The following is a 26,973-nucleotide window of genomic DNA, read 5'->3' as shown; positions in this document are numbered from 1 at the left end:
TATGAGATTGAATCGAATTCGCACATTAATATGATCGAATTACGAATTTTAAATAAGTTTTCGCATATCCTACGAATTTGCAAAATATAAATAAATAAATAAATATTTTTTTATATTTTATTTCAACTAATAATTATCATATATGTTATATTAATTTTTTATTATTTAAAAAATATGTTTAATAATATTTTAAGAGTTAAAAGAATGAATAAAAATAATTTTTTTTTTAAATATTATATATTTTGCAAATATATCTGATTCGCAAATGAACGGATCAGATTCAAATTTTAAAAAACGTGTAGAGAGAGAGAGAGAGAGAGAGAGCTTAAAATTTGATTACATGTTTTTATATATATCTTTAAAATTTTATTAGTCATATATTAATTATTTAATAGTTGATTCAAATAATAATTAAAAATTAATTATAATTTTAAAAAATAAATAATCAAATATAAATTTTTATAATATAAAAGATAATTAATTATATCAGTATAATAATACAATTTTTTTTTGTCTTACACCTATTGAAATCTTTATGAAAATCTTATTCATCTAGTTTAGGGCAATTTATTAAAATAAATTGTTTGAAAAATATATTTATTTAAATACAACTTTTTAAATGTTACTATCGAAATATAATTTTTCATATTACTACAGCTAATTTATTCAAAATTATCTTTTATATATAAACTATGGCTGCCAATAACAGTTTATCAGTAACGATTTTTATAGTAGTATAAAAAATTGCATTTTGATATTGACATTTAAAAAATTGTATTTGAGTAAATATATTCTTCAAATAATTTATTTTAGTGAATTGTCTTAAGTTTATTATTAGTAAAAAATTTTAAATATTTTTATTTAATGAATGTAAAGTAAATACATTAAAAATTTAAATTTTTTATATTTTTAATAAAAAAAATTAATTTATAAATTTAACATGTAGTTTTAAGACTAAATTAGATAAATTTTTGTATATATTAGAGTTCAAAATTATGAAATTTTATTTATACCTAATTATTGATTCTCATTAAACTCTAAAAATTAAATAAAATAGAATAGTATTTGATTTTATTATATTCTCGTTAGAGTTCAAAAATCAGTAAATAATATTGGTTTATCCATTTTATTATCAAAACCGATAAATAATAATAGTGAGACTACCGTATATAAGTTTAAAATAAAATAACTAATATTTATAAATGAAAGATGGTGGCATGTATATTTTGTGGTTTACACAAAATAATTTTTAAAAAAAATAAATGTTAGAAAATTTTGTTGTTTATGTTTTAAAAATAATAAAATTTTCTCTTATTTTCTTAAAAAATAAATATTAAAATAACAACATTAATTAAGGGGGAATAAAAAGCTAAACGAATTTGTTAATCTAAATTTTTTTTACATGCTACTATATATTCCTTTATGTTTTAGGAAGAAATGGATAAACCAAGTTTTCTTTCAGCAATTAACAATATTTCTTTTATTTTTCCTTCTCTCTCTCTTTAATTTTTTATCATTCTTCATTGCTTTGTTGGTCGAAAATAGTTAGTTGCTTAAAACCATCATAATTTTTATTTAGGACGAACTTTTATTTTATTTTATGAAACCGGATAAAGAAACTTGCCGCTGTTTATTATTGGTTAGTGTATTATTTAATTTATTGCAACCAATTTGAGTTGATCGAGTAGCTAGTCAATTTACTTGTCTGTTTAAATAAGTATAAGATATTTGCATCATATTTTATGTATGTAGCAACTCATTAGACATTAGTAAATTAAAAAAAAAAAGGCTTAAATACAACAACAACAACAAAGTCTTGTCCCACTAAGTGGGGTCGGCTACATGAATCAAACGACGTTATTATGCTCTGTCATGTATCATGTCTACAGAGAGACCGTTTACATGTAGATCTCGTTTGACCACCTCATGGATAGTCTTCTTAGGTCTTCTTCTGCCTTTTGCCCTTTGTCCATCTTCCATCTCATCCACCCTTCTGACTGGATGTTCTATCGGTCTTCTTCTCACATGTCTAAACCACCTGAGACGCGATTCAACCACCTTTTCGACAATAGATGCTACTCCAACTCTCTCCCTTATATCTTCATTTCTTATTTTATCCAATTGCGTAAATATGCAACGAATTAGTTCTTGTTACGTCGGGTTGAAAAATACTACTATAGGCAACTGAACAAATGTACTACTTGTTCTTAGAGTGTGTATTAGACTATGGTTAGTTAACTCTATTGTACGGTCAACCAGTGTGGTATAGCTGTTAACATAGTATCCAAATTCTTGCATATAAATACTTGTGCATGAAATGAGTTTTCCAAGCAACAAAGTCACACCAATTCCCAAAATAACCAAAATAATTGCAGGCACTGAGCTATTATTTCTTAATCCTCATCAAGCTATGGCACCAACAAGGTCTATGATGATGGATAGCCCCTCAGATCTAAATGAATTTGTTATGATCCAAGGAAATGGAGTAAAGGGTCTCTATGAAATGGGCCTAAAAACCCTTCCAAAACAATACATCCAACCACTAGAGGAGAGAATGAGCATGATGACCAATAAAGTTGTGCCTCAAGAATCAATTCCCATAATTGACATGTCCAATAATAATAATAATTGTGATGTGGAAGATGCAATTTGTGATGCAGCTGAAAAATGGGGATTCTTTCAAGTAATCAACCATGGTGTCCCCACACAAGTTCTTGAGAATGTGAAGGATGCAACTTATAGATTCTATGAGTTGGCAGCAGAGGAGAAAGTGAAGTACACAAAAGAGAATTCACCAACTAAGCATGTGAGGTATGGATCAAGCTTTAGCCCTCAAGCTGAGAAGGCTTTGGAGTGGAAAGATTATCTTAGTCTCTTCTATGTTTCTGAGGATGAGGCTATAGCTACATGGCCTTATGCATGCAGGTATAGTTAGTTACTTAATTTAATACATTATTATTGTTTCTTGTTTAATTAATTAACAATATAGTATAACACCTTCTTTTTAGCCACAAGTGCATGCTACTTTCTAATAAGATATTGACTATATGTTTGTCAAAAGCATAATTTTATTATTATCTAATTGTATTTGATGAGTTAAAATAATATATTATTTAATTTATGTATGAAATATAAATTTTACCTAAATTAAATTTATATATAAATATGATGAATAATAATATTACTACTGAGTCATCATATGTGTATATATAACAAGTTTGGTGAGTTGTATTTTATATACACTGCTACTCTTGTGTATGTTTAAAACATAGTACACCATTTTTTTATAAAAGCAATTAGAAGTGGTGAATATTAAAAAAATCTAATAATTTTTATTACCTAAAGAAAAAAGTATACACAAAAAAAAATGAAATTTATTACACAACTCAAACTAAGAAAACTGTTGTCTCTCTTCTATTGTTAATTGAATTATTATATTAATTATTTATGTATAATTTTAGAAGCCAGTAAACTTTAAAAATTGGATGAAAATTTACATATAATTATTTTTATACGATGAAGCCAATATTTAAAAACCATTACATAATTTGACAAATTTAATAATTATCATCTATCAAATTTATATAAATATAATTGTACCTGAGTCTTTACCTAAAAATAACTCCATTACTTAACTCTAACTTAATTTTGTTGCATGCATGAACTATAAATAATTTGTAGGAATGAAGCACTAGAATACATGAAGAAATCCGAAGCTTTAATCAAACGGCTTCTAAATATTTTGATGAAGAGACTAAACGTGAAGGAAATTGATGAAACAAAAGAAGCAGTCTTAATGGGTTCAAAGAGGATCAACCTCAATTACTATCCAGTTTGCCCTAACCATGACCTAACCGTCGCAATAGGGCGCCATTCGGACGTCTCAACTCTAACCATTCTCCTTCAGGACCAAACCGGCGGTCTATTTGTTCGGACCGAGGATCGGCGTGGATGGATCCATGTGCCGCCGATCCCCGGAGCCCTAGTGATCAACATTGGTGATGCACTACAAATAATGAGCAATGGTAGATACAAGAGCATTGAGCATAGAGTTACAGCCAATGGGAGCAAGACTAGGGTTTCTGTGCCAATTTTTGTAAACCCTAGACCTTCAGATGTTATTGGCCCTTTTCTTGAAGTTCTTGCTAGTGATGGGGAGAAGGCAAAGTACAAAAATGTTTTGTATTCAGATTATGTGAAACATTTCTTTAGGAAAGCTCATGATGGAAAGATGACAATTGAATATGCTAAAATAACTTGAATATGTTAGGTATGTGTTTGGATGAATGTGTAATAATATCCAATAATATTAATTAATGCTTAGTTTGGTAAAATTTTTACTTTTTAAGAGTAGTTTATAAAAATTAATTTTTAAAAGATGACTTTTTAAAGTTGTAGCATTTATGTTTGGTAAATCAAATCAAAACTAACTTTTAATAAATACAAGCAACATCCATTGCGTTTGATAAAATAGTTATAAAATTTAAAAATATTATAATAGACATAAATGTAAGTATTAAATTTGAAAATAGTTAATATATGAGGTTATATTAGACTTTTAAGTTTTGAAAAGTACAAGCCAATTTTGAAAAGTTTTATCTTAAGAGCTTTCAAAAGTATTCCTATCTTTTAAAAGTTGCAAGCACAAGCACATAATTTTTTTATTTACCAAATATAAAATGTGGAGCTTGACCTTTTAAAAAGCATAAACACCTCTTCAAAAAGCTTTTCAAAGCAAAATATTGTTTTTGTTATCATGTATTGTAAAAATGTTAAATTTTATAAAAAATTATGCGTACACATAAAAAATCAATATCAAATAAATATTATATATTTATATATAAATATGTATTATTTAATTTGTTTTAATTTTAATATATATTGTATTTTTTTATGTCTTTTATGTTGATAATTAATTTAATAGTTAATTTTTTTATGTATATGCAAATATGATTGTTAATTTTATATTAATAATTAGATTCAAATTATAACCTACTCATTAGGTTAACTATTTTTTTTACAAAACTATAAAAAATGCATAAAATCTACAAATTTATTTGTTAGGTCATGTTCTAAAGAGTGTTACCCTTACACTTCTTATTTATTTTTTTAAACACATATGAACATTTATCATTAAAAATTAATTTTTTTATTTTTTTTATTAGGTATTAATAGGAGATAAAAGTGGATTGGGCTATTCGACAGAGACTCATGACTTGACTCGTTTTATTCGATGGAGACTCATGTCAGGTTTAGACTTTTTTATAAAGCCTATTAATTAAGAAAGTTAGGCCATAGATTAAAAAAAAACTATGAAACTTATTAGACCAATTCATTAATTTTATTTTGTAAAAATAAATTGTTCTTACTTTAGATTTTTAACTTTTTATTTATATTAAACACAATAAAATTAAAAAAAGTTAATAGTCAAAATTAGTTAAGATGATAATTTATTCAAAAAATTTATGAATTATAAGTATGGTAATGATATGTGATTAATGATTGATTATATGAATGAATTATGTTTTATAACTTATGAATTATAAATTTTAGAATGTATTTAATATCAATTTATGAATTATAATTTAGAAACAAGTAGTTTTTTAAATAGGTTTGTAGGCTTGTCGGACTTTAAACAAGTCGGGTTCGAGCCTGGAAAAAAAAATCTTTGACCTACTTGTTAGGTTAATTATTTTTTTAGAGTAATGCTACAAATTCAAGTCTTTTTATGAATCAAGTCGAATTAAGTTAAATAATAAGACTTAAAATAATATTAATTATAACTAATTTTTGTTATGTTAGACTACTTTATTTAGATTTGATTAATAAAAAAAATTGAATGTGTAGCATTATTTTTTTTATAAAAGTATAAAAAAATAAATGCATAAAATCTACTGATTTATTTGTTATGTCATGTTTTAGAGAGGGTTACACTTGCACTTCCTATTTAATTTTTTAAACACGTATTAACATTTACAATTAAGAATTAATTTGTTGATTTTCTTTGTTAGGTATTACCGTATTAATTTATAAGAAATATTATTTACTATTATTATTTTTTTTTTTAAACTTTTTAAATCAAGGGGTAAGAAAAAAAAAAGATTTGAACAGTAAATTTATTTTATTAAACTGAACAGTAAATTTAGTTTCATAAAAAAGAAAAAGTGACTTGTACTGATAACCGGAAATGATTCTTGATTCCATTACCTACTAAAAACTCCAATCTCCTCCTCTCATCAGTCATCACTGCCTCCCATCCATAGCCGCCAACGGTTTTAACTGTCCACCGCCGATCTGAGTTTCCGCCGCCCCCTGTTCCTTCAGCTGTTCACCAATTTGAAGAAGCACTCGCAGGTTTGTTTCAAAATATAAAGAAAACGCGCTCTTATATGCATGTTAGTTTTGTTTATAGCAATATTCAGTTTTTCTCTTTTGATTATTTCTTATGCAAGCTTCAGGTGATGAAATTGAATGGATTAGTTGAAATTGATAGAATTTGATGTGTTACCGTTAATCAAAATTCTTGTTTTGATTTGAGCAACCATAGATAAACACTGTTACTTGAATTGGGAATTCAGTTGGTAGAGTTAGTTACAGCAGTTATGCTAATTTCTGTAGTGTAAGCTTCTGATATTTATGGGAATTCAATTTTAATCTATGAATTGAATTCCTGAGATAACTTTGAGATGAGGGTTATATTGCAATTTTGTTCTCTTTTGAACATCCCTGCTTGCACTAATCTTCTCCAAACCTGTTGATTTAATATTTCCGGATTTGGTATCACCGTTTTGTTTTAGTCAAATCAACTGTCTGTTCCATTGGTTTAATGATCAGTTAACCTTGCATGGTGGATGGAGGAATGGTTGTCTAGAACATGGTTTTGAAAGGATTCAATAATGTTATTCAATCCCCAGAAGCAACCTGTCCTAATGCAAAAATGCTAAATAATTGTTCTTCTTGTCTACATTAGAAGTTGAGAATTTGATGTATGATCTATGAAGATAGATGTTTCTTTGATTGGTTAATATCATTATATGTAGACTAAGCAACATATGCACTCATTTCTACAACAATCTCTTCATATAACCTATTGGATTGAAGTTAAGATGCTCTGGGAAAAGAAAAATGTCAGCTTAGTTAATTCCTACTTGATTATAAAACGTGCTTCTTGTCATCTTTGTAGGTATGGACCAGAAAGAATCTGTTAGGGACATAACTCCTTGGGATGGGACTCTTTCTTCAAGTGACTTTTTTAGTGCTGCTTGTGCCTTTTCTGAGAAGTGGAAAAGGTTCAATGCTTCTGTTCCTCCATGGCTTTGGGTACCATCTCGAAAGCATCATTTATTATCTTCTCATAAGGTGAGTTTTCCATCATTATATTTTTCTTTGTCCACTGCATTATTGTTTTAGTTGTATGTCTTTTTTGTCTCTCTATGTCAGGAGGAAGGATACTTATCACTAGAGGGCATGTGCCTTATCAAATCAAGTGAGGTCTGTCAGCAATTCAATATAGTACTAAATTCATAATAGCCGAGTCGATGTAAGTTTGTGGATTATAATTGCCATTACAGGAGCAAGAGAGTTGTAGAAGTCAAACATGGAAAGAAGAGAGCAGCATCTCTCAAGAAGAAGAAGCTGTAGACAATGCCACTTTAGTATGTATGAATTGGTATTCATAATCTAGCTCATTTTTACAGCATACACTACACAAATATGGTTACTATCACCTCATTACAGTTTCACTACTGTTCCTGATTACTCACAATAATATTTTAAATATTAGGTCCAGAGCAGTTGTGATGAAGTAAACCACTATGATTTTCACATTGTTTACAGCCCTTCATATAGAGTTCCGGTGTTGTATTTTCGTTCTTACCATAGTGGTATGTTCACTTTTCAATCTATGGAGTTTGTGTGATAAATATCTTAATGGATTATAATTATGTTCTTCATAAAACATAAGTTTGAAAACCAACATTACCTTTTCATGTTGATGTTGGGATTTTGGACTGGTTACTTTAAGCGACCCTGCACCTGCTCCTGTTTTAACATCTATGACAAATGATATTGATGTCCTATGAGGTTTGATGAAATTCATTGTGATTCCCCTCTATTTGTCTAGGTGACAATGACCACCCTTTATGGGAGCTTAATGTTATGTTTATAAAGGTGTTTAATGTTACATTTAAAAATCTACAATGGTACCAAGTGTATCATTTTCTGTATCTCAAGGAAAATCAATATATATGTTTAGAAATAAAGGGGAATTGGGTTGTATTTCGGCAAATCAAGAAAATTGGGTTGTATTTCGGCAAATCAAGAAATGCTGTCTAAATTAAGAATCCTGCACCTCATTTTATATTTATTAGGTTTGAGGGAACCCACAATGCCATTGTAATTGAAGCTGTGATTGGAAAAAGAAATTTTATTAGGAAATGGAGGGAAATACAATTTTCAATTATATCATCTAGGTTAATGGTCTTGACTTTCTTGAAAAACAACCGTTCTAAATTTTGTCTGTATCAGTTTGCATAATACTCTTTCCATTCAATATTAATATGTTATTTTAAACTTTTGATACATTCATAAATTAATATATCTGGAAGCAATTTATATCTCGATCCATATTTCATCAAATTATGGATAAAAGTCAAAACAATTTTTCAATATGAAATAGAGAGGGTCGCATTGTAAAAACAACTGTTATTCTCTACACGATGTGTGGTCATTATAGGCATATTTCCTTTTTATACATTACTATGCCAAGTAAGTTTTCTTATTGAAATAAATGATTTTCACTTTCACAATATATTTGATTTGGTGATACTATTTATATAGATGGGCAACCTTTGCAGTTTGGTGAAATTGAAAAGGACCTTCCTGATCACTCTGCAAAGATACGTTCAGAATCTAAATGGACTTTTATAACTCAGGAGGTAAACAACTCTTTTCCATCTCTTTCTTTCTATTTGAAATTAAGTGGTTCACCCCAAAACTAAGTTGAGAGGTAAGACTTGCTTAACACTCAAGGCTATTAGGCTTTCATTTTTAGATAAACTGAGAAATTTGATGACAACTTGGACTTGTGTGTAGTGTGATGGTGGCCACTAACAATTTTCAACTTTACTCTGATATTATATTAGAAACTAAGTGGGCCTAACTCACCCTAATTTCTAATACTTTTTAGACTTTAGTTGTCATTTCTTTCCATTTTCTTTTAAATTTAAATTTCCATTTTTATCCATAATTGTGTTCCTCATGAAAATATTCTGACAGCTATATCAATTTTTGGTCCATCTGATTCTTTGCACTGTGACAAGAAGCATTTTTATGAATATACATGGAAAATTCAGAAAGAATGCAAGGGATATTTCCAGATATGTGGAAGTAGTAAAAATATTTTCTCCAGTTTGTAATCACATTATTTAAAAATAACAAAAACTTGTCTTCAAACCTTGCACTATTTTGTACATATACATATTAAATGATTTCAATGTCATATATCTTGTAGGAACACCCATATTTGAACAGACCTTGGTACAAGTTACATCCATGTGGGACAAGTGAGTGGATGAAGCTGCTATTCCTTGGCGATACAGCTTTGAATAAAAATGGTTTTGTTATTGAACACTATCTGGTTTCATGGTTCTCTGTCATTGGACAAGTGGTTGGTCTTAAAATCCCTTTGGGAATGTTGGAGACTGTGAGTTGCTAAGTAAGGTGGTCAGTGATGCTTAAAATGTAATTGATGAAATGAGGGTAAAGAATAAAAAGTCTCTGCACAGCACATCAAATTTACTTTTAGAAGTTACCAAGTGAATGTGGCATGAGATATGTAAGGGTGTTCACGGTTTAGTTTTGATTGGTTTTGAATGAAAAATCAATTTTATCAAGTTGTTCCAAATAGTATAATTTATTGATGATTGCATTGGATCTATTTCATTTAAAATTATTCAAGAAATGCAACAGGTATCAGTAATTTAATTTTGTCAGGAACCTTTATTTTGGTACTAATTAGTAATTACGTGAACAATGATTCTTAATTAACCAAAAGGATGTTCGTGGGCGAAAAACTTTACGCAATTCATTCATTAATATTTAATACAATGATTGTATTGTTCATCACATTTTGTTTCACTAATCAATGGTCGTTTCTTCAATGGATCATGCAAAATTTCACCCTTACATGGCATAAACCCATCACTCTACAACAATATTGCACCTTCCAAGTTGCAATATGAACAAATCTTATAATTCTTTCAAGAACCTTTTATTTTGAGGTTTTAGTGAAGTGAACAAGGAATTCTGTGTTACCCTCAGCACCTTTGAGAGGGGACTCAATCCAACCCTTACTGCAGAAACCAAAATCCTCTACTCCCTTTATAATCCTGTCAAGAACCTGAAATAACCAAAAACCAACACTTTCAGATTGTCATACTATTTATGGTTCAATGCAGGGTGAATTAACAATTTAACATGAGAAGAGAACTGCAAATCTTAGAAACTTTTGGATTATAAGTTTTCTCAACAGTGCGCTGGCTGGGGACTGAGAATGATAATTAGTTCAATTAGTTCTCCTAAGTTCTTAATATTGTATTCTTTTCCCTTTCCTAGCTTGCTTCCAAAGCAGGCATCACCAGTTTTGTAGAGAATTCAGAATCATTTATACATGCAATCCTAATGTTTGCCATTCTAAATTTATTGCAGTATTATAGACACAAATCTTAGACAGTTGATGTGATGCAGATGCACCTGTCAGATGAATGACACGACAGTCAAATCCTTCTTTCAGTTTATTATAAAAAAAAATTTCAGAGAGAGAGAAAATGACAATATAACATATGAATCACATCATGTGAAGAATGTAGTGATGTGGAAAGGTAAAGTTGATCTTGCGTCCAATTATATCTTCTTCCAAAAAGGTTGTTGCTTGACTTTTATTAAACAAGGTTTGAATTCTTTCTGTCACTGGAATTGACTTGCAAAGAGAATGACAAAAAGCCAGAAAAAGACAAGGAATAATCCTCATAACAACCCCAGAGCAAAAGAATACCAAAATAACTAAAAGGAAATTACATTTTTAGCTCAAAAGAACTGTCCAATCACCTTTGAATAACTGTCCACGGAGAATTTGTTAAAACATGAGCAGAAACCCATAATGTAGCCAACCTATTTGGTGCATTAATCGGTTTGAGTTTTTATTTAGCAATTTGTAATTAGATGGAACATATGGGAATGGAGTTATGAATGGCAGATATAAAGCACTGTACTTAAGCATTTGTCTTTAAACTAGTTCTCTTTATTCTAACTTGAACAATGTTGAGAACATTAAATCTAACAAGATACCCAGAAATCACATACCTCTTGATGGATACTAGGATCTTTCACTATCCCCCCTTTTCCTACCTGCAAAGTAAATGTTATTGCAATTTTAAAAATAGAAATATTTGTTTCCACTTTATTCATGAGATTGAGTCAACAATGATAGTTATCTTATTAAAAGCATAATTCGGTTGCTTGCATCTAATTTTCTATATATAAAGAGGATTGGGGGAAGTTGTGTCCAATTTTTTTCCCCCCTAAAATATCCCTTCTTTGTATACCCAAGACTTGAACCAACACCATTGGTCAACAGACCAAAGTACTTACCAAGATCAATATAACATTTGTTTAGTATTTTACAGGCATTGAAATAAAAAAGGGGGCATTAATTGGCTCAGTAATTGTAATGCTCCATCAATTCTAGATAGGAGATCTGCTGACACCTGTGTACATTTGGCATGTATTTTTAATTCCTGTATTCTACATACACTGATACAATGGAGCTAACTCAACATAATACTGGTAACATGTTTTGAAAAGTGTGAAATTTTAATCAATTTCTTTGAAAATATTATTATTGAAGGATCAAATAGACCACGGGCTCCTGCATTTACTCCAAGATGTCTAAAAAGGAAACCTTAACAGAATCCAATTAATCCATATGCTAACTACCAAAGAAATGTCATCATAATAACAAATCTAAGGAAAGATATTCCCTTACAAATTAGAACATTCGACTCAATCTAAAGAGACCATGCAAGCCATATCTAAGTAACACTTTACACTCCTTGCTCCTACCAAAATCCCTGAAATTATCTAAATAAACTGTTACAAACTGTGAGGCATATCTTAATTCACCAAATAGACAACAGTAACACGACGAGTAGAGATAAAAGGATAAGAGGAAAATGTGGGTGAAGAAAATGCAAAACTGTAGTTACATTTTTGTTCGCCTGCAAGATCCTACTTCGACCCTAACTCCATTTTAGTTTAACCAAGTTGAGAATATTTAGCCATAAAAATTACAGTTGGCAACACACAAAAAATCACCTGAGACCTACGAGCTTCAAATTGTGGTTTAACTAAGGTTACTAAGGCTGCATCCTCCTTCATGACATTAACCACAGCAGGCATGACCTATGAAGAGAATAAAAGAATGTTAGTGGGTCAAGAAGGGCAACCATGCAGGTTATTCTCAAAAAGATCAGTAGACGACTAAAAATTATCATAGATGATCCATGCTTCACTTGATTTTCTAGTTGAGAGAGTGAAGTAGTCAGCCACAAAAAAGTCTAGTGGTCCGTCCATCAATAAGAAACCAGCCTAATGTCATTCTTGTGCAAATACACATATACTGAAACTATTCATAGGATTTACATAACAAGAGTTAACATCAAGTCATTAGTGATGCAAAAATCTAAGAAGCCAAATACAAATCAACAAGGCAATTTCAAATTCTGGAAATTTAGGAGCAGAGAACAGCTTTGATTACCAATGTGATAATTGAACTGGAAGAGTTATAATAATTAACAATTGGTGCATCAACCACAGCAAAATTTGGAATCTCCATTTTTCGAAAGTAGTTTTAAACAACATATGTAAATGTACAAGTTCCTGCTTTAAAAACAAGCAATTTTGACTTGATGGCTGATGGCTTGTCTACTTTCAAAGTGTGTGCAAGATTTAGCTTCCATACCATTTTCAACTTTATAACATAGCATCATAACATGTCTGACCAGTTTACTGTCCAACAACAAAATCAGAATGACATGAAGCAGTCACCAGTCTACCAAAAACCATACACGTCTGAGCCAAATATTTAACAGTTTTGGTTATATCCAAAACTCAGAAGAAGGGATGAAACAAACCAGTAAACTGGCTACTTCCTGTTTCAACTGGCTGGACCAATCCAATTTCTCGAAACAGAAATGCTATACCCCGTAATAGGAGAAATTGAGTTACGTTTGATCTTTTTTCAGAGCTTACCAAGAGAATAGAGATGAATGAAAGGTCTAAAGTCACCAAATCAACATTTTGGGGGAGTTCTGTAAGATATCTTAAATTTGTCCGCTCTATAATAGATACTCGATCATCTCTACGAATTTTCTCAGCCACCTAAATAAGTTAACAATCATGAACAGTAGAAAATCACCAAGCAGATTGATATGCAATAGCTGTAGGTCATATGAAAAATAAGAAGAGTGCATAGAACTTCTAAAGGGAAAATGAAACAGCGTACTCCAGTAATAATGTAGACTCCAATAACCAGTTTCCACATTCACAGAACTTATAAAATAGGATGAGTTACCTGTCCATAGCCTACATCAACTCCATAAACATGTGATGCGCCATACTGAAGTAAGCAGTCAGTAAATCCTCCAGTTGACAGCCCAGAATCAAGAGCAACTTTACCAGCAACATTGACACCAAGTTGTTCAATGGCAGCTTCCAACTTATGTCCCGCCCTGTGTTGTTAAAGCCAAAAATAAAAAGGAAATAAAAAAGAAAGAAAGAACGAAAATACAGTTTCACCAAAGTTGCTGTAAAGATATTATTACAAGTAAGCAGAGCATGATGGCTTCACCTACATACATATTTCGGAACTTCAGCAATTATCTCCACAACAGCTTTTTCAGACACAGGAGTACCAGCTTTATTTACCACCTTCCCATTGACATGTACTTTGCCTACATAACATATGATTTAGTTTCTATTTAGTAGTATATTGTATAGTTTCATTTTCACTATGACAATGTTATTCATATAGATGTTTGAGTATATGAAGTCATGGATAACACAAAATGAAGAACACAGAAAGACCAAAAAAAGAAAAAAGAAAAAGAAGGATTTTGAAGATATGCAACACACCAAAAGACGGAGTGAAGTATCGTCTGAAACTTGATATCTTTGCAATCATAAGGTTACTTGATCACTTAGTTTAGAACAAATGTTTACAAAATAGAAGACTCCAATTCATCAACCAAGAAAATCTTTCATCACTAGTGAACTTTGAAATCACAAAAGACTTAGGAATTGAAGAAGTGTAACATATCTAGGTGTCACATTATTTAAATTCAACCAATTAGTACAGCTCTATTAAGCTTCCTAACAGAGCATCTATATATTGTACTGGAACTAAAAATTGAAACTAGTTACCTTGCAAAATCCATGACTGGATGATGGATCTGCTATATTGCTGATATTTTTCAAGACATATTTCATCAAGCCTCTTTTTCCTACAAAACAACAGGAAGCAGAACATTTCATCAGCACTTTATTTTATTATATTATTTTTCCTATTCCTTTCAGCAGGGATGTGGGGAGGGGGGAAGTTGATTAGTAACTAATATATGGTTAAAGCAATCCTAAGATATCCCATCACATTAAAGAAAAAGAAACTAGTGTTTAGTGATATGATATGATTCCACTGAATACCAAGGCTTTTCCTTTTCTTTTACATACAATGTTCTCTTCATTTTTACTTAATGTTGATGCACATGATCTATAATCCTAACTATTAATTCAATCTTAAGATTTAAAAAACAGAAAGAAAAATAATGGTTCACAGCATAGGAAAACAGAGATACTGCCAAATAGATGAAGGATGAATCACAATAAATTGCTTTCAACCTACAACTCAATTCACAAAGCACAATTACCTTGGCCAGGGCCCACATAACTAATTTTTCCGACTTTTATTTTATTTTATTATATAAAAAAAAAGAGAAATTCAAAATTCAGCCAATAATCATTTCTCAAACCCCTGAGAAAAGAAAGGAAAATTCAAATTTATATGCCTTATAATAAGCATAGTGCTGTATAAATATAATAAATTCAAATTTATTTGCTCTATAAAGTTGATCAAAAATGAAAAACACCATGTCACTATTATATACAACATCCACTACCACCGTTGTAGTTGCCAATATTTCAACATCATCACACACAAATGAACAAATCACATAAAGAAGAATAGCTATTAAGCCATGAAATTTGAAAATTTAACACAAGGGTTTAAAAGCAAAGAAAGCTTATTTACTTCTTCACAGGTAAAACCTTTTCTGAATTCGCAGTAGCATATCCCTTAAATGGAGTTGGAATTTGAGCGCTGACACATCTAACTGAAAAGGAAAAAAAAAAAGAAAAAAAATGAAAAAAAAATATGTGTAAGTTGCAATATATGGCTTATGCGTGGGTGTACCTGGAGAATTGAAAGTTGGGAAACGCGAAAGGATAGTTAAGGTTGTGTCACTGTGGAAACCTCGAGAGATGGTGAAAGGATGCTTCAGAAACTGTAACACCATTTCTGTTTATCGCGTTATTCTTCTATTGTCTCTTTCTCTTTCTTTCTCATTCCTCTTGCTTTTCAGTTTGAGGATTGGAACCTGCTGCAAGACCAAACAATAATCTCTAATAAATTAAGTTTTGTTTGGGTGAAATTTTAAATTTTTTTTAGAATGATCTTTTTTTTAATTTTATGAAAAAATAAAAATAATTTTATGTTTAGATATTTTATATAAAAAAATTTTTTTATTTATTAATTATAGTTAGGTATAAAATAAAAAATAATTTTTTATTTATTTATTATATAAAAAATATTTTTTTAAAAAAAATTTAAATAGATGTAAATTATAATTTTTTTAAAAAAATATTTTTTATTTTTTTATTATTTTATTTTTATTACTAAAAATTTATCAAATACGTTAAAAAATAAAAAAAATCATTAAAAGAATATTTTTTTATTTAAATAATGACGTTCAAACAAACATTTAAAAAATAGATTTTTATTTTGTTGGCACTGAATTTGGTGATCCCATAACGTTTGGACTATTAAATGGTCCATAACAAAACATATTTTTTAAGGTTTTTTAATAATTGCTAAATAGTCCTTTTTTAAATTTAATTACTAATTAATTCTATATATTTTATTTAATTATAAAAATGATTTTTTATTTTATAAATAATTATTTTATAATAAATCTATCATGTTTATTAACAGTCAAGAACAAAAACAATAATAAATTAGATTTTCCATTGATCCTAATAAATTTTTTGGCTATTACAATCGATTAAAAGATTAAATTTGATCCGGAACGTTCGTGAGGAATTACAAAATCGTGTTTCCTTGAAAACCAATCGATTGGACTATCAAACCAATCGATTGAATTCTAACTCAATCGATTGGATTTCAGTTTATCACTAAACAATCGATTGAAAATTGCAAGAAAGCATGATTTTCGTATAAATCAATCGATTAGTCATATTAAATGTGGATTAAATGTGGATTTTATGTAATTTAATCGATTGTTTAGAATTTTCAATCAATTGAATTCTTCAAAACAATCGATTGGCTAGTACAATTCAATCATATACGGTCATTTCACATTGATTTTTGTCATGGTGCAGTCTACCACCATGTCAAATTTCTGAACATTGTACCAAATTGTTTTTTACTATATAGTGGAGCTCGTATACAAATATGATTGAATCTAGAATATATAAAATCCCAAGTAAATTATGTCAGTACCAAAATAACTGCCTTTTGCTAAGAATGGCAGGCCATGTAAGTTCAGCCAAGGCTCCAGAGAAGCTAAGCAACTCAAACAGTTTCCTACACAAAAAACCGAATTCCAGCATTCATACAGATTCAACACAGAAGCTGAGAATAAAAGAAAAGATTCTGCAAACACCAAAACAAACTGGCATACTTGTCATCATGAACAGGAACTCCCCACTCTTCGTCATGAAAAGCAACATAACTTGGTTCTGACACAAATGAGAACATATCAGAAATTAAAGAAGAACAAGAAATGATAGTTACAATGTTAATGCAAGTGCAATAGATAACTTGTAACATTTTATTTATCCTCCCCTAGGTTTACCGGTACAAAAATTTTGACTAAAGAACAAGGCATATGACCAATGCGAAATTATGGACCTTAGAATTCTTGTTTGACATAAAACACCTTAGATGCCCAGGATAAAGTTGTAGAATGAAAGAAAATTAGTGATGCTAACTCGCTGCTATAGCACTCTGCTTTCCCAGACATCATTGCATCAAATTCACAGTGGCAATAGCAATTAACTCTACTATATGATTGAATTTTACTATCCAATCGATTATTTTGAAGAATTCAATCGATTAAAAATTTTAAACAATCGATTGAATTACATAAAATCCACATTTAATTCATCGTTCAATCGATTGGTTAATATGACCAATCGATTGATTTATGCGAAAACCATGCTTCCTTGTAATTTTCAATCGATTGTTTAGTGATAAACTGAAATCCAATCGATTGAGTTGGAATTCAATCGATTAGTTTAATAGTCCAATCGATTGGTTTTCAAGGAAACACAATTTTGTAATTCCTCACGAATGTCTCGGATCAAATTTAATCTTTTAATCGATTGGAATAGCCAAAAAAATTTATTAGGATCAGTGGAAAATCTAATTCGTTGTTTTTGTTCTTGATTGTTAATAAACATGATAGATTTATGATAAAATAATTATTTATAAAATAAAAAATCGTTTTTATAATTAAATAAAATATATGGGGTTAATTTGTAATTAAATTCAAAAAATGACTATTTAGCAATTATTAAAAAACTTTAAAAATCATGTTTTGTTATAGGACTATTTAATGGTCCAAACGTTCTGGACCACCAAATCTTGAGCCTATTTTGTTAGCCAAAGCATCTCCAATTGAGAATTAGTTCTTCGCAAATCTAAATTCTATTTAAATTTATTTCAAATTAAATAGGATTAAGAAAATAAATAAATTTAATATATAAATAACTAATTTATAAACAATGTTAATAAATTTGTATCTTAATTTTGTTACATATAATAACAAGAAAATTCTTTTTTTAATTTTTTAATTTAAATTTATTTATTTTATATTTTATACATATATTAAATAACTTAAAATATTTTATTTTTTATAATTTATTTTTTAATTATTGATATTAAATTTATAATTTTAAAAATAAAAATATAAAAATAATTTTTTAACTCAATAAAAAAGCGACGGTGCCTGTTGAGTCTCTAATAAATATAGTTTGATTCCAAAATAATTTTATATGAAATTAATATCTTTAAAAAAATATTTTTATCTATATATCAACACATGATTAATAAGTAGTTGAGTAAAGATACATTCATAATTATAATAGTATACGATTTTATTTTGATACATTTACGAAAATTATGAATGGTTATGTACTCAAATTTATTCTTAGTATATAATTGTGATTGGATACAAAGAAAATCCGTAATTGTTTATTGGATTAGATATTTGACCGTTATAAATGAAAGTATTATTCATAGTACAATAAATTAAAATAAAATCTTCAATAAAATCTTACCACTAAAAGTTCACGGAAGTGATCCTAATGTATCTGTAAGATAATTATTCGTGCACATTAAAGATTTCAAAATTTAACGAATAAAATGTTCCTAGCACAACCGACTTAATGAACGACACAATAGTAATCTCTACGTAGAATACCGAACCCGGCATTAAAATCTTTCCCTATTAACAAAAAATTATAATATAAATTAAAACATTTAAAATATAAAAAAGGAAAGCAGAGTAGGAAGCAAATCAGCAACATCTTTATCTCAATTCCACACGAAAATCTGGGGTAGATTCTTCCGATACGCCATTATAAAGCTACCAAACTTAGAACTACCGTCACGTAATTCCCACGCTTCAAATATCTTTCTCTTTTTTTTCTGAAACCCTAACACAAAACACAAACAAGTGAAACATAAACAACCACCTTTTTCGCTTTCTGGGTCACTGAAGCATTTCATCGAATGGCTTCTGAGCATAACAACGACAACAGCACAAGCTACCAACCTTCGGAGCCAAGACCATGCGCCAACGGTTGCGGCTTCTTCGGCACCGCCGGCAACAGAAACCTCTGCTCCAAGTGCTTCAGAGATCTCTTCCTTGAAGAACAGCGTGCCGCTTCAGCCAAAGTCGTCGTTGAGAAAACCCTTCTCAATGGCTGCGTTGCTTCCGGGTCCTATCCTTCTTCGGACACCACCGACTCCTCTGTCGTTCCTGCGGCGGAGCCTCCTTCTTCCTCCGCTGCCGCAGCAGCGCCTTCCGGTCCCGTGAAGCCCTCGAACCGGTGCCGTGGTTGCAACAAGAAGGTTGGGCTGACGGGTTTCGTTTGCAAGTGTGGAGCGACGTTCTGCGGGGTTCACCGTTATCCAGAGAGGCACGATTGTCCGTTTGATTTCAAGGGCGTTGGACGTGACGCAATTTCCAAGGCTAATCCTGTTGTGAAAGCAGATAAGCTCGATAAGTTTTAGGTTTCTTAATTGGATTTGTATTATGATGGGTTGATCAATTCTCTTTGTTTTAGGCCACTTGAGAATTTTAGGGTGTTAGATTGATCATTCTGTTTAGGAATGAGAAGAAGGATTAATATTTTTTAAAAGTAGTATATAAAAATTAATTTTTAAAATATAATTTTTTTAAATTATATTATTTATGTTTAGTAAATTAAATTAAAAATAATTTTTAATAAATATAAATAACAATAATTATGTTTGGTAAAATAATTTTAAAAATTTAAAATAGGATAATTTACTTAATTAAATAAATTTCATGAATTCTTTATTCATATATACAAAACACAAATTTGTTACGTATATGTGTAATTTATATTATTAGGTAAACTTTGGGAGTCAACCACGGTTTTTACTTTTTACATAAACCGTGGTTGGCAGAGATAGATTATTCATAAAAAAAATTGGTCCTAAACCGTAGTTGAGTCCCACGGATTTTGAAGGGAAAATGGTAGACATAAACTAACCACGGTTTATGAAGAAGAGGCATTTAAAGGTAACCTTTTTGCTTCCTACGGTTTACGTCTTTAGAAGTATAAATTGATTATAATAAAATAAATGTTGTTTGGATTACATTACTCAAAATCACTTTTAAGATAAAAAAATTACTAAAATAGACATTAACTTAAATAATTTTTGTATATTATCTTATCATTGTAATTCACCTATTTGAATAGATCTTATTAATTAATTTTATAATAAAATTAATTAATATTTATATACTAAAATAAAAATAACATAAAAATTGACAAAATATATTTTTAATTAAAACTAACAAAATATAAATTTTAGATAGTACTAAGAATAATAAAAAAAATTAAATATTTATCTTGGTAGTGATTGAAATAAATTAAAAAAAATTTATGATATTTTTTATATAGTATATTTTTAGTACTTTTAGTACTCTTTTTTAGTATGTTATAATTTTTTATTATTATTTACAATTAATTTTTTGTTTAATTTACTTTATCTAATAAGATCAATAAATTATATTATAAAAAGATAATAAAAAAATAATACAAAAAATTACCATTATAAAAATATATAATGTCAAACAAATAATTAACAAAAAAATAAAAATAATAAATAATAAAAAAAGAATTCATATAAACATAAATACTAAGAATTTCATAAATAATACAATGATAACATGCATAAAGCATAAGGTTGATAAAATATAAATAAAGATTGAATGTTGATGGCTAAAAGCTCGTTAGTGTTGGTGAACGCAAAAGCTTTAAATTGTTGCTTCTTGTAAATGTGGTTTTGAAGGCAGAATCACTTCCGCGTTTATAAAAAAAAAATTGCCAAACCAAACATTAAAGTTTTCAAGAAATCTAAACTTGCTTCTTCTCTTCCAACGTGTTTTAAACACACCCAAAATGATTCAATTAAACATAGCCATTCTAAGTCTTTCATAAACCATTGCTGGTAGCAAGGTTTTATGTATATTTTCGTCCCTCAATAAACCGTGTTAACTTGCCACTGTTTATGATGATTCTCTTTCATGAATAATCCGTTCCTGCCAACCACGGTTTATGTAGAGAGTAGAAACCGTGGTTGGCTCCCACAGTTTACCTAATAATATAAATTGCTTGTGTTTTGTGTATATAAGTAAATGTTTTATAGGATTTATTTAATTAGGTAAATTGCCCTTTAAAATATTATAATAAATATAAATACAAACATTAAATTTAATCACAAAAAAATATAAGCATTAAATTTAAATGTTAGTTAACATATAAAATTATATTGGACTTTTAAATTTTAAAAAGTATAAATTAATTTTAAAAAATTTTACTTTAGTTACGTTTAGAAATATTTGAATTTTTTAAAAATTGTAAGTACAAACATATAATCTTTTAAAAATTACAAGAATAAATATATAATTTTTTTATTTATTAAATATAAATGAGAAATTTAAATTTTTAAAAAATATAAATATTTCTTTAAAAAATTTTACCAAACTAAATTTTAAATAGGTTTGGTTGGACTGGTGAGGGTTTAGGGTGAATTGATTTTTTTTCCAGGGTGAATTGATTTAAGAAAGTATGAACGAATTGATGAATTTGACATGAATAGTTGAATTTGATACATCTGTTCAATTTCAAAAGTCATTGTTGTTTGGTTTTCTGTTTTCATGGTTTCTTGACTCTTGTGAATTATTTTTATTATAAAATAAAAAAATTATTAAAATTTTAATTTTTAAAATTCAATTTTTTTATTGGGACAAGTTTGTACTCCGGTGAATGTTATAAAATTCAATTAAAAAAAGTAATTTTTAAATATAATGTATTTTCGTATATTTTTGTATATTTGTATAGATAATGATAATGATTATGATGGTGGTTGGTTATGTTAAAAAAGTTATGTTTGTTGTCTGTCTAATATTTAATTTTTTAATTTTTTTCACTCAAATTGAACCAAATTACAATTTTTTAAAATTAAAATTTTTAATTGTAATATATATTTTTTCTAAATTAAAAGCATAGAAACAGTTGCAAAACTTAAGAATTTGAAGTTCTTCGGAGCTACAACGAACTTTATGAATTTTGCTCCGACAAACTTTATGAATTTTGATCGTAGTATATATAAAAGAAAATGGGTTAAGGAGAAATGAATCATGCTGGCGGAGGTTGGGTTTCGAAGGAAAAAGAGGGATAAGAGAATCCGTCGTCGTTGCTCTTCATCGTTCGGTCTTTGCCATTGGATTTCATTGCCAAATTTTGCCGCTGCTCCTCTTCTTCGCTCGACGTCGACGTCAGCTGATTTGCAAGGTTGGACGTTGCACGCCGCTCTCCATTTCTGCTCCTCCTCCTCGTTCGATCGTCGTTTGTCTCCTAATCCTCCTTGCCGATTGTTGTTGTTCTAATTCCATTATTCATTGTTGTTGTTGTTCTTCTGATTTTGGTTGTTGTTGTTTCATTGTTTGCTTCTGCTTTCTGTTTTTATTTTTGTTGTTATTCTGATTCTATTATTCATTGTTGTGGTTGTTCTTCTGATTCTGATTATTGTTTTATTGTTGTTGATTCTGCTTCTGCTTTTGCTTCTAGTTGATTTTGAAAAAGAAAGGAGATGATATTTTGGTCCAAATGACGATTTTAAAATTAAGTTAAATCTTAGGACAATTTTGTAAGGAAAATAAAATTAGGAACAAAAAAAAATTCAATTCCTAACTTAAGAATCAAAATCGTATTTAGCCATTCTATTTAAGATTTTGCATTATTACATGCAATTTAAATCCTAAACAAATGAATAAGTTGACTACTTGACTAACCTAAATTAGTCATTTAAAAAATAAGAATTATTCTTCTTCTTATAATAATGTATTTTCTTACAAACTTATATAAATATACAGTAAAATATATATGAAATAATATTATTAAAAATAAAAATAACATTATTATTTTTTTAAATTTATATTTTTTATCAATTGCGGACTAAAATATTATCTCAATAAAATGAGCATGAAACTCGAGAAATACAAGGAGGAAGAGTAAAGTAAATATGACCGCCATAATTAAATTGGGTCGCACTAGTGTACAGACTAAAGTTCGTACAGATATATGGATTTTGTATCATTTTATTTCATGTTTTGATACGTATTGACTCCATGTTGCATTATGCAATTGGCTCAGAGGAGGTGGCGGAAGCTCATAAAAGGAGCAATGGAGCTGGCTTGGTGGCGTGAAGTCGGATGGGTTCTGAACGTCACGCGTTCCGTTGGTTGCAGTATACAGCAGTGTGATGCATGTTATCGTAAAGAAAAGAGTGGTAGTTGAATGTACATCTAGAGCTTGAAAGCACATAAATTACTGTTTTAATTTTTGAGTGATGGTTGAATGTATAATTTTATTCAGCACAAAATTATTGATTAAATATTTATTGCGAAAAGAGTGGCTTATTTTTTTTAATGATCATTTATGTTTATATTTTTTAATGGTTGACTTGCTCCTTTAGTATATAAATCAATATTAGAGGTGGTCCATACATTTTGGTTGAAGCTTGTAGTTAACAGTGCATTGTAAATGATTTTTTTATAAAATAGTGTTAGACCATGTTATTTTTTCAACAATTTTCACCCTAAACAATTATTTAAATTATTAAAAAATATAAAAATATTAGATATTATTATTGTGTTAAATCTTCTCAAATTAAGCTTGATCACTAGTTAACTAGGTATACAAGTTCAATAATTTTATCCCTGAACTACACATAAAAAATCCAATATTTAACTTTAAGATATTATTAAATTTAAGAAATTTAAAAAAAAATGTGTTCAGTAAAATTTAAGAGAAATTTTTTTTAAGAAATACTAAAATGATATTTTTCTCTCTTCTATTTATAAAATATATACTCTCTTTTTTTATAGCTTTTAAAAAACCTCCTCTTTAACTCATTTTAAATTGTTTGTATTAATTATTGTCAGAGTATCTAAATTGTACATATTAGCTAGTATGTAGTATTTATTAATTAAATAAAATCAATAACAAAGTATTGATTCAAAGGTGAGTTTATGATCTTCATATTTAATTTTTGAAAGTAATTATTTTTAGGATTAAAGTTTTTTAATTGTAATAAAAATTAGAATTTCGAATTTAATTTAAAAAAATTAAAATACTTTTTTAATTAATTTACATACGATTAAAAAATATTATAAAGGAGTTGAATTGTGCATTTTAATCTAAGAATCAAAGACAATGTATATTATAAATACATAACTCTCCAATTTTTTATTCTAAATTTTTTCGCTCATGTAATTATTTCACTTAATTGCAAATTAAAAAAAAATTCAAGTGAACTTTCCTACAGTCACACCCAAGGATCATTTGTATATAAACATTGTATAATTAGACTCTTCTTATAAAATTTTTCTTTGTTTGTATTTTTAGCCATTTTAATACATGTACCAATATATATAAATACTATTAGACTTTAAAAGTATTTAGCAGATTAATAGAAAAAAATAGTTAAATAAGTATGTAAATAATTGAAAACATAATGCCAATTTTTAAATATACTTCATAATTGAATAAATAAAATGTTATTAGTATTATTATTAACAATTTTAAGCATTATATATATATATATATATATATATATATATATATATATATATATGACATAATATAAATATATGAATAAATAAATTTGCAAATAATTAAAAAGGATACAGAATTATGGATAGAGAAATGGTAAGTTAAATTAGAATATGAGCAATGCTACATGGCTGCCAGTAAATATTATTATTTTTAGCTAATAATAATTTATAATTATATTTACGTTTTACACACAAAAACATATCATTTACATTTATATTTATTAAAATTTTATACACATAAATCAATACAGTTTATATCTATATTTTTCAGAATTTATATACATAAATTAATAAAATTTATTTGTTAAAAATAATTTAATATTTGTGCTAGCTAAATAATGACCAAAACTACTAAAAGTTGCTAATTCTAAAAAATTTCTCTTAGAATATTAGTTTACAAATAAATTAAAGAAAGTCACATAACTTTTTTTTTATTTTTGAATTATACAAAAAAAAAAGTTCTCTTTGATATATATTATATAGAATTAGTTACTAATTTTTTTCCATCAATTAAAAAACGCATATGCCATATTTTTTTTTAAATTATATCAATTAAAATTAAATTTATATTTTAGTTAATTAATATTCTTTGTCTTAGCTAATTAATATTGTTATTGGTATTAATACAGTGTTATGGTGTTATTTCACCAAATGAGATACACAAATCAACTGGATTTACGATTTTGGATATGGTGTTCATAAAATTTGGTTCTTGGGCTCCCCGCCGATGGTTCACCATTTTTGTGGTAAGGAATTTTCGGGTTGCGCATGCGGGTTTCAGCTAGCAGAATTAGTCTTGTCGTGTACTGTCCCCAAAAGAAATAAGCAAATCAATTGAGATTCGTCTTCTAAGAATTTGTATATATCATTTTGTCTCTCACGGGTATACGAATCGTGTTTTGTGGAGTAGGGATACGAGTTCCGTTCTTTCGGTTTTTTCTGTTTGGAGTTCAGGACTCATGGTTGAAGTTTCTGGGCTCAAGTTTATGGTTGAGTGTTTACGCTCTCCTATTTGCTGTTTAATGTGACATTTTACTTTCACCACAACGAATTAACAACTCGTTTGCGTTAATCATGAATCTCATGTTCATTTTGTCTCGTCTTTACTTCTTCCACTATTTCATAACTACCATTATTTCATCACCTCCACTTAAAATACACTGAAAACCCACTGTTTTCTTATTTTACATTCTACGCATCAACAATTTTATTTTTACATCGGAAGCATAGCCACATCCATACTAACCAAACTCACTTTTTTTTCCTTCTTTTAATTAACATTAATACTTAGAAAAAAAAATAAGTCACCGTAACACTGCCCACTTGATAAAGGTTTTACATTCAGTAATTATATTGCAAATTGGTGACGGACACTGACAAATTTATACTATAATGCAAAAAATAATACATAAAAATATTAAATTAATTTTTGTTCCTAAACCCTAAACTCCCAATTCTACCACTAATTTCCAAAATTCAAACTCTACACTCTAAATTCTAAATCTAAAGTAAACCTTTAAAATAATTTTTCATTATAATTTTTTTGGCAAAATTGGCTATGTCATACATCTATTTTTAATATAACAGTACCCAACCACATATTAAATATTGTTTAACTCACATTTATTATATTAAATTAATAATTTTTTATCATATATATATATATATATATATATTTCTATTTGGGTCATAAATCCTTTAATTATATGTTTTTCATATAACATCATTTGATCATTTTTTTTGTCTGGTGACCCATTCATTGCAAAGACTTGCATTGGTTCACTTATGCATATGAAGCTTGTACCTTACCGATATCCTCGGCAATATCCCCCATTATCATCGGCCAACAACAACAAACAACTGTGCAACCGAGAATAAATCCATTAATTCAAATGAGACCGAGATCTTAGGATGAGATAACTCCAAAATCAAAATCCCACTAACAACCACACTGAGCATAACTCGAGGGACTCAGCCTATTTAATTAGACGAACTTAACTCGCCAAACAGAAGAAAAACACTGACTTCATTTACTTCTGGCTTCTCACTCTTTTCTTAACGTTATTTCCTTTTGTGAGTTTGTTACTCTGGTAACTGACTTGAGCGTCGGAGTCCTTTTTTGCAGGATCCCCGCCGAGGTCAAAGGTTCACGGGAAAATGCTTCCGAATTATACATTTGTCGTCG

The 26,973-nt window shown here is 28.6% G+C and overlaps 4 protein-coding genes across 9 annotated transcripts; 3 read left to right on the top strand and 1 right to left on the bottom strand.

The window, feature by feature from the left end:
• The first annotated feature begins 2,350 nt into the window (after positions 1-2,350).
• On the top strand, positions 2,351-5,208 carry LOC130961873 (feruloyl CoA ortho-hydroxylase F6H1-3-like). Of its 2 annotated transcripts, XM_057887910.1 has the most exons (3): positions 2,351-2,925; positions 3,682-4,270; positions 5,166-5,208. In XM_057887910.1, the coding sequence occupies exons 1-2, from the start codon at positions 2,411-2,413 to the stop codon at positions 4,259-4,261; spliced, it is 1,095 nt and encodes a 364-aa protein (XP_057743893.1). In that variant the 5' UTR covers positions 2,351-2,410; the 3' UTR covers positions 4,262-4,270; positions 5,166-5,208. The 2 variants fall into 2 exon arrangements, with proteins under 2 accessions (XP_057743893.1, XP_057743894.1); XM_057887911.1 differs by lacking the exon at positions 5,166-5,208 and having other exon boundaries at positions 3,682-4,285.
• Positions 5,209-6,179: 971 nt separating this feature from the next.
• On the top strand, positions 6,180-9,937 carry LOC130960950 (ubiquitin-like-conjugating enzyme ATG10). Of its 3 annotated transcripts, XM_057886509.1 has the most exons (7): positions 6,180-6,354; positions 7,184-7,359; positions 7,441-7,491; positions 7,572-7,655; positions 7,784-7,883; positions 8,839-8,936; positions 9,512-9,937. In XM_057886509.1, exons 2-7 carry the CDS (start codon positions 7,186-7,188, stop codon positions 9,713-9,715), a joined length of 711 nt encoding a protein of 236 aa, XP_057742492.1. In that variant the 5' UTR covers positions 6,180-6,354; positions 7,184-7,185; the 3' UTR covers positions 9,716-9,937. The 3 variants fall into 3 exon arrangements, with proteins under 3 accessions (XP_057742492.1, XP_057742494.1, XP_057742493.1); XM_057886511.1 differs by lacking the exon at positions 7,784-7,883 and having other exon boundaries at positions 8,856-8,936; XM_057886510.1 differs by lacking the exon at positions 7,784-7,883 and having other exon boundaries at positions 7,572-7,659.
• Positions 9,938-9,996: 59 nt separating this feature from the next.
• LOC130960949 (uncharacterized) lies at positions 9,997-15,731 on the bottom strand. 3 transcript variants are annotated; one of them, XM_057886506.1, is made up of 10 exons: positions 15,524-15,731; positions 15,362-15,443; positions 14,479-14,558; positions 13,907-14,009; positions 13,631-13,787; positions 13,309-13,437; positions 12,373-12,459; positions 11,362-11,406; positions 11,107-11,169; positions 10,033-10,399 (listed from the first exon to the last, which is right to left on the bottom strand). In XM_057886506.1, the coding sequence occupies exons 1-10, from the start codon at positions 15,624-15,626 to the stop codon at positions 10,271-10,273; spliced, it is 978 nt and encodes a 325-aa protein (XP_057742489.1). In that variant the 5' UTR covers positions 15,627-15,731; the 3' UTR covers positions 10,033-10,270. The 3 variants fall into 3 exon arrangements, with proteins under 3 accessions (XP_057742490.1, XP_057742491.1, XP_057742489.1); XM_057886507.1 differs by lacking the exon at positions 12,373-12,459 and having other exon boundaries at positions 9,997-10,399; positions 15,524-15,705; XM_057886508.1 differs by lacking the exons at positions 11,107-11,169; positions 12,373-12,459 and having other exon boundaries at positions 10,030-10,399; positions 15,524-15,705.
• Positions 15,732-18,894: 3,163 nt separating this feature from the next.
• LOC130960697 (zinc finger A20 and AN1 domain-containing stress-associated protein 7-like) lies at positions 18,895-20,232 on the top strand. Its single transcript, XM_057886145.1, has one exon. The coding sequence runs from the start codon at positions 19,145-19,147 to the stop codon at positions 19,646-19,648; it is 504 nt and encodes a 167-aa protein (XP_057742128.1). The 5' UTR covers positions 18,895-19,144; the 3' UTR covers positions 19,649-20,232.
• The last annotated feature ends 6,741 nt before the right edge of the window (positions 20,233-26,973 follow it).

This window comes from Arachis stenosperma, chromosome 2, assembly GCF_014773155.1.
Source record: "Arachis stenosperma cultivar V10309 chromosome 2, arast.V10309.gnm1.PFL2, whole genome shotgun sequence".
NCBI classification, from domain to species: domain Eukaryota; kingdom Viridiplantae; phylum Streptophyta; class Magnoliopsida; order Fabales; family Fabaceae; genus Arachis; species Arachis stenosperma.
Note: the sequence above shows the minus strand (reverse complement) of the source record. Positions and strands in the feature narration are given on the sequence as shown.

Excerpts from the sequence above, each read along its gene's own strand:
- LOC130960949 (XM_057886506.1), bottom strand. The coding sequence starts at position 15,626 with ATGGTGTTACAGTTTCTGAAGCATCCTTTCACCATCTCTCGAGGTTTC. Across the intron at positions 15,444-15,523 it reads CCCAACTTTCAATTCTCCAG|TTAGATGTGTCAGCGCTCAA; the intron begins GTACACCCACGC and ends TTTCCTTTTCAG. Across the intron at positions 11,407-12,372 it reads TTGAAGCTCGTAGGTCTCAG|GTAGGAAAAGGGGGGATAGT; the intron begins GTGATTTTTTGT and ends TTTACTTTGCAG.
- LOC130960950 (XM_057886509.1), top strand. The coding sequence starts at position 7,186 with ATGGACCAGAAAGAATCTGTTAGGGACATAACTCCTTGGGATGGGACT. Across the intron at positions 7,492-7,571 it reads GCCTTATCAAATCAAGTGAG|GAGCAAGAGAGTTGTAGAAG; the intron begins GTCTGTCAGCAA and ends TTGCCATTACAG. Across the intron at positions 8,937-9,511 it reads GGACTTTTATAACTCAGGAG|GAACACCCATATTTGAACAG; the intron begins GTAAACAACTCT and ends TATATCTTGTAG.
- LOC130960697 (XM_057886145.1), top strand. The coding sequence starts at position 19,145 with ATGGCTTCTGAGCATAACAACGACAACAGCACAAGCTACCAACCTTCG.
- LOC130961873 (XM_057887910.1), top strand. The coding sequence starts at position 2,411 with ATGGCACCAACAAGGTCTATGATGATGGATAGCCCCTCAGATCTAAAT. Across the intron at positions 2,926-3,681 it reads ACATGGCCTTATGCATGCAG|GAATGAAGCACTAGAATACA; the intron begins GTATAGTTAGTT and ends AATAATTTGTAG.